The sequence below is a fragment of the Hippocampus comes genome, unplaced genomic scaffold, assembly GCF_001891065.2.
Source record: "Hippocampus comes isolate QL1 unplaced genomic scaffold, H_comes_QL1_v1.1 scaffold242, whole genome shotgun sequence".
Taxonomy (NCBI): domain Eukaryota; kingdom Metazoa; phylum Chordata; class Actinopteri; order Syngnathiformes; family Syngnathidae; genus Hippocampus; species Hippocampus comes.
In genome coordinates this window covers 396,341-407,029 of record NW_017805385.1, presented here as the reverse complement: position 1 = coordinate 407,029, position 10,689 = coordinate 396,341, and the positions used below count along the sequence as shown (strand labels likewise).

General features: G+C 40.3%; 1 protein-coding gene across 1 annotated transcript in view; it reads left to right on the top strand.

Annotated features, from left to right (window-relative positions):
• Positions 1 to 5,464, top strand: part of LOC109517548 (uncharacterized) — a 5,858-nt gene extending 394 nt beyond the window's left edge. The window contains exons 2-4 of the mRNA XM_019872766.1: positions 1,375 to 1,694; positions 1,753 to 1,783; positions 4,417 to 5,464. Coding sequence (XP_019728325.1) covers positions 1,375 to 1,694; positions 1,753 to 1,783; positions 4,417 to 4,788 — 723 coding nt within the window. The 3' untranslated portion in view covers positions 4,789 to 5,464. The remainder of the gene's footprint in view (positions 1 to 1,374; positions 1,695 to 1,752; positions 1,784 to 4,416) is intronic.
• Positions 5,465 to 10,689: the final 5,225 nt, after the last annotated feature.

Sequence of the window (10,689 nt, the reverse complement as noted above, 5' to 3'; positions counted from 1 at the left end):
ACACACACACACACACACACACACACACACACGCACACACACACACGCACACACACACGTCACTGAAAATGTTTGCAGCTTTTCTTCTTGAAAGCATTCATCTCGACGAAAAGGAGTACTACCCTTTATATACTGCTATTTTCAGGTTTGTAACTTTTCTTCTGTATATCCCATTTACAAATGCATTATAATATAAATGTTGACGTGTGAACGAACACTAGCACCATATTTTGAATTGGACAGTCCTTAGAGTTATGAGTTCTCTGCCAAACAATATGTGTCTTTCTTTTTGTTACCAAACGGGTGGGTGGAAGGCGAAGGAACTCGGACTAAAAGTATGACAAATGTTGGTGAGTTAATTCAACTGGTGAACCGTTGAACAGAAAATTAAAGATGGTTTTCAACGGTCGATAAATCGAAAAGGACGAGGTAATGATGTAAAATGACCCTTCATTTGGGGGTTTTATAGAGAACATTTGGAGATTTGGAAAGTGGAATAAATAGTTCCCAAGGTGTCCTGAAGGAAATGAACATCTTGGGGTTGAATGTTTGAGTTAGTCAAGAAATATGAAACCAACGTCGTGCAGAAGGCCAAACAGGGTGGTGGCCTCGGGCATCCACCTATGTGTGGTGGCGGGTTTTTTTTTGGGAAATGGACCACCCAACAAACACACACACACACACACACACACACACACACACACACACACACACACACACACACACACACACATCACTGAAAATGTTTGCAGCTTTTCTTCTTGAAAGCATTCGTCTCGACGAAAAGGAGTACTACCCTTTAAATACTGCTATTTTCAGGTTTGTAACTTTTCGTCTGTATATCCCATTTGCAAATGCATTATAATATAAATGTAGATGTGTGAACACTAGCACCATATTTTGAATTGGACAGTACTTAGAGTTATGAGTTCTCTGCCAAACAATATGTGTCTTTCTTTTTGTTACCAAACAAGTTAGCTGTCATTCTACAGAACTCTGCTCCTTTAAACTGGCATTTTCCACGGACCTTGCCACGATCAACAACCTGACAGATAGCAATCTGATTGCCTCTGTTCCAAATAACATCGTCAGATCGTGGATAGGACTGGAGCTGGGCGATGTATCAAGGTGGCATTGGGCGTGGCTGAATAAAAAAAACTCAATTTCTTTAACTGGAAGGTGGTAAATCCGTAGGGATTGGGTCAACATTCATGTGGGGCTATGGATTCACAGGGAGAATGATTTGAAAGTGAGTGTGAAAACCAAAGGAGCTTTGTTAGGCATGGCAAGTACGAATTTAAAATTATATAATCCTGAAATTGCAGTCATTGTTCAACCAATGTCACAAATCATGCTTTAAAAAAAATCTGGCAGGGAACAGTGATACTCCAAGTGGCTACATTATTGTTGTCATCACTAAATCATGGAGGGAAGGACGCCTTAAAGCACAGCAGGGATTTATCTTTGGATCTGGTCAGTGGAGGCTCAGCAGAAGAGAACAAGGAAGTCCAGAATGTGTCCACATCTCAAAATGTGTGGATCAGCCTCTTTCGAGGTACGTGGCGGTGGTCTGATGGGAGCGAGTCGTCATTCCGCTTGTCAAACCCGCAGCAATCAAGCTACCGTGATCAAGACTGTATGTCCGCTATATTCCAAGATGATAGCCAGTGGCATGATCTGAAATGTAGCAGCCAGTGAACGCACCTTTGCGTGTCAAGGCCATAAATTGACTCATGTCTATTTGTCATCAAGCTACACCTGTCGTAAACTGTATACAGGACAAGTATTGGTGTACATGTTTACAAACCTACAAAAAGTTTGCAATGAAGCAACAAAATGTGAAAAATTCAAACAGCTCCATAAAACCAAACCCGTCACTTTTTTTCACTTGGACGTGGCTAACCGTTGAACGTTTGCAAACAATGTAATTTGAGCTCAACTGTATGCAAAAATTCAAATTTCACATCAAAGAGAAGACATCATGCGCGTAAACAACCCCCAATGATATTAATTACATTGATTTGAAAAAAAGTGATTCCAGAAAGCGCATATGAATAAACTGATGACTGATTACAATGTTTTATAGTCATACCTTGCTACTGTGGCTTCCATGAAAATATGTCCCTGAATAGGTGAAAGACTGTTGCAACTGAAAACAGATACAACTGTATCATAGGGGCTCGTGGTTTACATAACACTCATTTATTTTTCGAGCCTGCAATTTAAAATGACAATCTTATTGTCTAAACAATGATTACCAACCACATGTAGCATCATTAGTGTAAGTCAATTGAGATGAGATCAATATATTAGCATATAGTATACGGTTTTAGCGAAGGAAAGGGACCTAGCCTGGCCATGGACAGTGAAATTCAGTGAGTAATGGAAAATTGAAGATTTCAAATGTCTCTTGATGTCACAAGATGTTGGCAAAGCACTTTTTTTTACATTAGACAATGCTAGGGCCAGACGAAATGAAACTCCTCCCTTTAGTTCAGCATAGTATTTTGGTGTCAAGATGCCACCAGATGGAACCACAGCATTATTTTTTTATCTTAGACATGGATTTGGCCTGAACATTGTACACAAAAATAGGTTCCCCAAAATATCAGCAATTTGGCAAATTCAAAAATGCTACCCCATGAATATTCACGGCCGCACTGTATGATTTTTATTTGGTGGGGTCCTGCGACTTTTTTCTATTAATGTCAACATGTGCCTTGGCCCACGAAGGGTTGGCAAAGCTAAGTGAAAACCCTTGAAAATGGAAGCCAGGCTCACTGGTGTTAAGTGTTTAGTCAGTCAAAACATTTATGGTGCCACACAGCACCTTTGTTTGTACACCTCCGCCAACGGGTACATTCACTCCATATCTACTGTTGAAGATCTCTCTGCTTGAATTATTGCATCAATAAGTTGTGGCATGGAGGCGGGCGACATTGTTGAGGTGTTCTGGATGTCTAGATTGCTTTGATAGCAGCCTTTCAGCTTGTGTGCTTTATTTGGTCTGGTGTATCTTACACTGCTTTTGGCAATAGAGTAGCCCATAAATTCTGTACAGGGTTCATGTCGGGTGAGTTTTCTGACCAATCCAGCACAGTAAAATCGAGGTTACATAACCAGCTTTTCGTAATTTTAGCAGTTTTTCTTTTTTAATCAGCTATCAGCTCTGAACATTAAAATGAAAAGACCTCAGGACTTATAATTCCCGAAGTGTATGTATAGAAGCTTAGGTTCACTTTTTTGAATTAAACGACATGAAATAAATCAAGCTTCCGTTGATATCCACATTTTTGGGGAGAGCTGCATCTATATATACTGTACACATCCGTACTGCATCGCTGTTGTGTTATATTTTGGTGCAGCCAGCAAAGTTTCCTGCAACCACTCAGACAAGCACACAGGACACACTGCCAGTGACTGTCACAACACCTTCAAACAACTCATCATAATGGCAGAAACGCCACATTTCTATGCGTCTGCAGGTGGTGTTTCTCCATCTGCGATGCAGGCTGGGACACTGAAAACAATACAGTTATCCACTGTAAATGTAAGTCTTTTTAAAAACTTGTTCAGAAATCTTGTTCTTGCACTGCATGCACTTTTAGTAATTTTATTTCCTTACTTTGCTTTTAAATGTTGTACTGTTAGTAACAGTGTGTGAAGTATATCGAGTTACATTGCGTTTAAAATGCACTATAAATCAGTGAGTTTTTAAAAATTTTTTTTTTTTTTTACAACTGCATAGGTGAACATCTGAACAATTTTGAAAGTTGTTTTCATCATCAAAATTATTTCCGATTAGCCACTTTATAATACACCTCCTCGATTTGGGGTCTTTATTTTGCAAAAAGGAAAAAAAAAGGAAAAAAATGTTATTCAAGGGATTTTACGTTAAGTGCCACTTCTGTGTTAAAACAATATAAAGGGGGGGGGAGGAGCAATTCAAAACACATTTGTTTAGGTGGGCATTTCATGAAAACTGGATTGATTTGATTCATTAGTCTCTTTGTGAGAAATACCACAAAGTGATACAGAGATAAAACTAACTTAAAGATGCAGTGTAGCAAAGCAGGGAGTAAAATTAATGATAAATATCTTTTACATGCAGGTCTAGGCACATGTTGAAACTGTCTAATAATCAATCACAAGCTCCATTTTATTTTATTTTTACTCTGCCGGACAGATTTTCTTTTGGTACCTTGTCAAATCTATGATTGTGTATTTGAAGCACTTTACAACCATTCATTAAAAACGGAAGCAATTCAGAACCCTTGGAAATATCATACAGCGAGTGTGAAACATGCACTTTGGTCGAATTTTTGGGAGAGAACGGAGACAAAAGATTGGCACAGAACTTCTTATATTAACTGTTCCATACAAATTTACAAGACGAGAAAACATGAGTCGATTTAGGTCACAGGAAACCTGATATTAATTTGTGAAAACATGACTTGGATGGAAGCCTCGAGTTACTGCCGAGAGAACTACATGGACCTTGTCTTCATCACTGAGCAAAGCACTCAGGATCTGGTGGCACAGATGGCACAGAATTCCACATCATCCCACATTTGGCTTGGTCTGCGCTACACTTGCACCTTTGGCCTTTGGTTTTGGAGCGGTTCGTCAGCTGACTGTTACCAGAACTGGGCCCCGGGACAAGGACCACCGGAGCGTGCATATGAATGTGGAGTAACTGGTGCCATGTTGACCACAGAGGGGCAGCAGTGGGTGGGCCTGCCTGAGAGGCGGCAACTGAACTTTATCTGCCAGGATTGTGCCGGATAAGGAAGATTTTTTTTTTTTTTTTAACGTGCAAACGTGAGCTGGTACCACTCGGTTTATTGTGTTATATTCACAAATTTCATTTCGCTATCGTTCTCTTGTCTCACTAAATCAGTGCACGAGTGTGAGAGGATAACTCAAAGGCTGCCTCCCCCATTGTTATGTGTGAATGCGATTAAATATGAAAACACTGCGGCGTGCCGGCTGACACATTCATGAGTGGAGAGAGTGACATGAGAACATTGATCCACTGCTTTCACTCAGGGGTTAACATTTGCATGTTGACCCCGACTGCTTGAGCTCAAGATGCTCCTTTTTAGGACCACCATGGACCTGATGCAGACGGCCTGCTGGCCCCGCTGACCTTGTCCACGGTGCTGAGGTCTGCGGCGATCGGCTATAACCGTGGGAATTGTTCACAAATAATTCTTCACCGCGCAACTGATCATTCAACTGTGAAAAATTAAAATAAATGATCAATAAAAGAAATGCAAAACATGTAACTTAACTGCAGTGACCAGTAGATTCTTATCTACAGCTGAACAGTTTCTTCATGTTGTTTGGCTTATGATGATGATGACCATCTATCGCATTATGATTATATGCACAATATTATTGTAAACAACTTGGCTAGAATTGTTTCCGCACTGAGAGAGACATCAACCTTAACAACAGGTAAGAAAAAGTACAGTAATGAGAAGTTATCAAAGAATTATGTAATGTAACCGTGTGATTTCTGTTTCACTGGGGATACCATATAGCTACACTAAAATATCATGCACCTCTGTCAATTGTTTTCTGACTTCTCACTGGCTTTGTTCAAAATGGACGTGACATGCTTCCCTATCAGCAGAACAATGACAAAGAGCGCAGAAAACCACTTATGATAACATAGAACAGGGATGGGGAGCAATTTAAATCCTGGAGGGGGACACAATTTTTCATCAGTGCAAAATATGTGCTCTTTATATAGATTTCATTTGTCATAATACCGGTATGTCATTTCGATTTCAAAAAACGAGCCAAACCAATGGCGAAAAACTCCAATACAGCCTACACTTTAGAGTTGAGCATTTTATGAATTTTACATCTCTATTCCAAATTATAGTAAATGGGAGTTAGGCGTCATTTCTGATAATCCCAACAACCTTGTAATCGTACACTGCTTTTGGAAGGCTGCTTTTTGCATCCACAATGAGCTTCTTGTCATTTGTCGATTACCACGGCCCATTACGCATGAGTGTGTCACAGCTTAGCTTCTCTGTTAATAGGCGCTGGCCGCCGAGTCTCCCATCAGTTCAATGTTAATGTCCCATTGGGTCCACTTCGTCCGTTTGTGGAGCATCCCAACCCCTCACCGTCTTTTCTCACCCTCCTCTCCTCTTGTGTGCTGTCCAGCTGGCTCCGACCTCTGACCTCTTCAGCCTCACTCCTGACCTCTGGGGGACATTCCCACGCCACACCCTTTTGTGTTTTGCTCCCCATGGTTACTCAGTTGGTACTCCCTCTGCATCTTTTTAGATGACGACGATGGGCATCTTTCACTTTAGTATGCCATAGGGTAATGCCGCCGAGTTTGCTACTTATTGGCCACAGTATTGGGTGCACCTGAAAATGAAATCCTTGTCAGAAACAACCTACCGGTACCTAGAAAGATATCATCAGGTTTGACTGACACTGTCAGAGAGGTTAATGTTTCTTGCTCTGCTGGAACTGCACTGTTGTTACACGTTGGGCCTTGCATGTAGTGAAAGAGGATACGCAAAATATTCAAAACAGCTCTCCCCAATGATACGCATACTGTTGAAGGAATACCTCTGTTGCACATGCCAAAATTGAGCATTATCATTTTAAGTAAACGATCGTAATACATCGTGACGATTGGAGAGGCCAGCCGGTGCATATTTTCATTCATGTTTTTTAGGAGGAAAAAAATAGGACGAATGAATTAAATATTACTTTTGAGTTCAACTATATCTTGAAATTGATCATTTTGAAAAGTAAAAAAGATAATTGGATGCGTTTATTTTGACCATCTTGATAGCGTCCACAGATTCCTCATCCAAAAAACTGCAAAAAATTGGAAAAACATCAGATGAGTACTTTTTAACTTTACATCTTGGTACCTGTCATGTGCACTGCTGTCATTCTTTCCTTCTCTGCGTTCAAGCCCCCCCATTGTCACGGAACCCTCCCTTCTTTCCCTTCTGTCACTTTCACAGCTAATTGTAGAAAAGGAGATTTTCTCCTTTGAGGCCCAGTCGCTTAGGTAACCCCACTCCTGCATGAAATGAGATGGATAGATGGGAAGCGGCAGAGAGGAGCACAAGAGGAGGCAAACGGAACACGCAGCGCTTGAGCTCGGATGCACAGGAGTGTGGACTTAACCGAGATTCACTAGAAGGCACATAGAACCGATAAAAGTTTATGTAGTGATGGAGAAATTTGTCAAAACTGGGACTTTCAAGAAAATGCATGACTGAAGGTGCGTCTTGTATTTTGAATTTCAGTTCAAACTTTCACAAGTTGAGACTTGTTGCAGACAAACTTTGATTGTAACCTTTTTTTAAAGTTAAGTTGGAGCATCAAATCCTCAAAGACACAATTTGTGCATTTTTTTTGCCATGTTATTATTCTTATAATTATTATTATTGTTGTTGTTGTTGTTGTTTTTTAAGCCACTGCACTGTGCGGACAAAAGGATGGTTTTGCTGTGACCGGGAGTCTGGAGCTGATTGTCCAAACGCAATTCTTGTGCTGCACATCCAGGAGTTGTGGATGGACATCAGGCCCCTTCCTCTCACTAATACACTTTGTTTCCGCAGTGACTGACTTCCCAGGAAGAACTCAACTTCATAACGATGATGATGATTTCTAACAAAAGTTTTGTCGACTTCCTCTCCAGATTGGCGCAAAGACGTGTTTGCTGACACATTTTATGTTGACTATTTTGTCTTGAATTGTTTGTCAGATTTCAAAGTAGGCGATGCCTATTAAGTTGACTTTGTTTGTCCTACACGTTGTAAGAAAGGAATTAGATGCCCAGAGACGTCCAACAAGCCTCACTCCGAATTGACCACAAGACCGCGCATTCGTACATATAAAACGTTTTTTCTCCAAAACACTGTCAATGCATTTGGATCATTCTGAGAAAATTGACTAATTATATATACCCGGACATAAAAATGTTCGAAACACTATTTATACTTACAGTGTTAGAGAAAACATTTGAACATAAAATGTGGCTTTTACCTTGTTTTGGGAAAACGCTCTTTATGTTACATTACCATTCAACAGAAAATGGATGGATGAGTGGATTTATATCGCACTTTTTTTTGTTTTGTTTTAATCACATAGAACAATGGTCCCCAAACTTTTTTAGTGCCAAGGACCGGTTGAGACAAATACATGCTGTTCGCGGACCGGCAACCATTTTTTTCATCGCTTGTAAATTGCCAGTTTTAAAGCACTGGTACTGACAATAGGGATGTTTATAGAATAATTCAACATGTTATTAACATTCATTCATTTCAAACAGTGTTATTGTACTGCATAACGAATGTAGATTAAAACAAAATCGCACAGTGAACTACCAAGAAATGGACCAACCAGGAATAATAACTAAACCTTATCATGTAGACATAATTATTTTTTAAGTTACGATCCTACATACGGGGTTAGCCTCATTGCTACTTTGATCTGGTGGCTGCTGGCTTGTTATTAGTGACTGAACTGCTAATGTTTATGCGAGCAGGCTGTGCAAACTTTTTTTCATGCTTTCCACTTGATCACTTGTGTGCTACTTGTTCAAATGATTCAACAGGTTTCTTGTTTTTGACAAGAGAGCACGCACAAGAACTTCCTCTTCCACGTCTCTCTGGAGATTCCACGAGGGGAGGAACTTCTCTTGTCAAAATCATCTTCGCAAGTCATGGCTGCCCATACACTTTGCGTTTAGCTAGCTGTACCTTTGGTGAATTTGTTCCTATTACTTTCTTTGTATGGCTTCTTCTTTCATTTATTGGCGGATTCTGTTGATTTCAACTTTTCAACCAAGGTTAAAAGGGGGACTCTGATTGGCTGGAGTCGCGCATATTTTCTACGTCACGTCTGATCGAGTAAATTTGCTCACAGCTCGCATGTCTGTCTCTGTGCGGCGTGGTACCGAACAGGCTGAGACCCATTACCGGTCCGCGGACCTGTGGTCGGGGACCCTGACATAGAACACAATATACAGCACTTGTAATACAGACTAATAGTCAGTCAGTAATTGGTTTTGACCCTAAACTGTAATAGGTTCCTGTCATGACTTAATAAAAGCTGCAACTAGATTCTTCTGTTTTTTGTTTTCTTTATTTGTTACAAGTAATTAAGCATATTTGTGTTTAATGTTGAATTTAGTCATGTTAGTACCATCCAATGAAGTCAATTTTGACCTTATATTTTCACCGTGGACTTCAACACAAACTGTCAGGCCAAAAATGCAACTTTTGTGAATATTTGATGCTATAACAATTTATTCTGTGTGCAGAGGATGAAAGAGGAAGACAGAAGTATCCATTTCAGTCACCTTGCACTGATATACAGTAGCGTACTATAGAACTATGGCAGATCTTTTCAGACTTGCTCATTTTTCCCTCCTGGATACCAATTCGATGTGGTGGTAAGCTTGTTGTCTACAGTTACCCTCGGAGATGCTGCAGGAAAAAAAAAACGATGGTGACCAACTTTGTTTGGCTCATTATCAGGGTGGCTGTACTCCTCGAGGTATATAGCGGCAATTATGCTTTGAGGCCGAGGATACATAAATATATAAATATCTACATATATATGATGATATACACTGCATCTTTCATCTAATACAGTCCTCAGCTCTAAGTTACAGACGCCATGCACCAATTGATCAAATCACAGGTTTCTGTACCATCACTATGTCCTATAACTATTAGTAATTTGTAATATTACCGACTAAATAGAGTCATCCCTACTTAGTAAAGTGAATGGTATGATTTTAACACTTTTAAAATAAATGTCAAGATAATGTTGAATTTTTCAAGATGTTTTAAAGGGAAAATACCCTAACCCTAACGGTTAGAGATTGTTAGGGCCTAACCTCAACCTGTCAGGAATTAGCTGACCTGTACATAAAACCCATTACCACTCGGTGGCGCTGTTTTAAATATTAGTTCCTGAAGGCTTTCTTCCTACTGTTTAAAACTGAAAGGCACAGCGTTGCACAGACCTGTAATTTAGGTTTTACGATGATGAGGTCGAAACAGGATCAGTTTATATTACCTGAAGGAAAGAATGATGTTCAAACTTAGGGGTTCCACTGGCTGTAAAAGTCAAGTGTAGCATGTGGATGGGGAGATCACACTCGCCTGTTTGGTTTTTTGCTTTGAGTTTTCTGATTGTTTCCCAATGAAGAGACCGAGTCACAGTCACACAAAAACAGCAAGTCTAATGGTTGCCCAAGGCTTTTTGCAGAGACATGTTGATCTCTGAATCACGGTGCAGACTGTCAAAGCTTTCTACCCGCTGGAACCCATGAAAGCCTAAGAGCACCTATCTGTCTGTGTGAATGTGGGGGGGAAAGTTAAATGTTTGTTACCCGAAGCCAGTTCAAATTCAGAAGCGAGAAAGTCAGCTACTTCGTCTGAGTGCTGTGCCAGTTACCCAGATAATATGCGGCAAACACTGTTTTTCTTATGCGTATCCAAGAGTCTGATACCAACGGCCATCGCTGAGATCCCACTTCTTGCTGAGTTTGTGGCTGAAATGAGGGACGTGAAGAGTGTCCGTAGCTCTCCACTCTCAAGTAGGAGGAGGCGCTTCAAGTGGAGTAAGTAAAAGCCCTATTCATCTGCAATGTAAACAATGCAAGGAGACGTACGTGGACCTGGA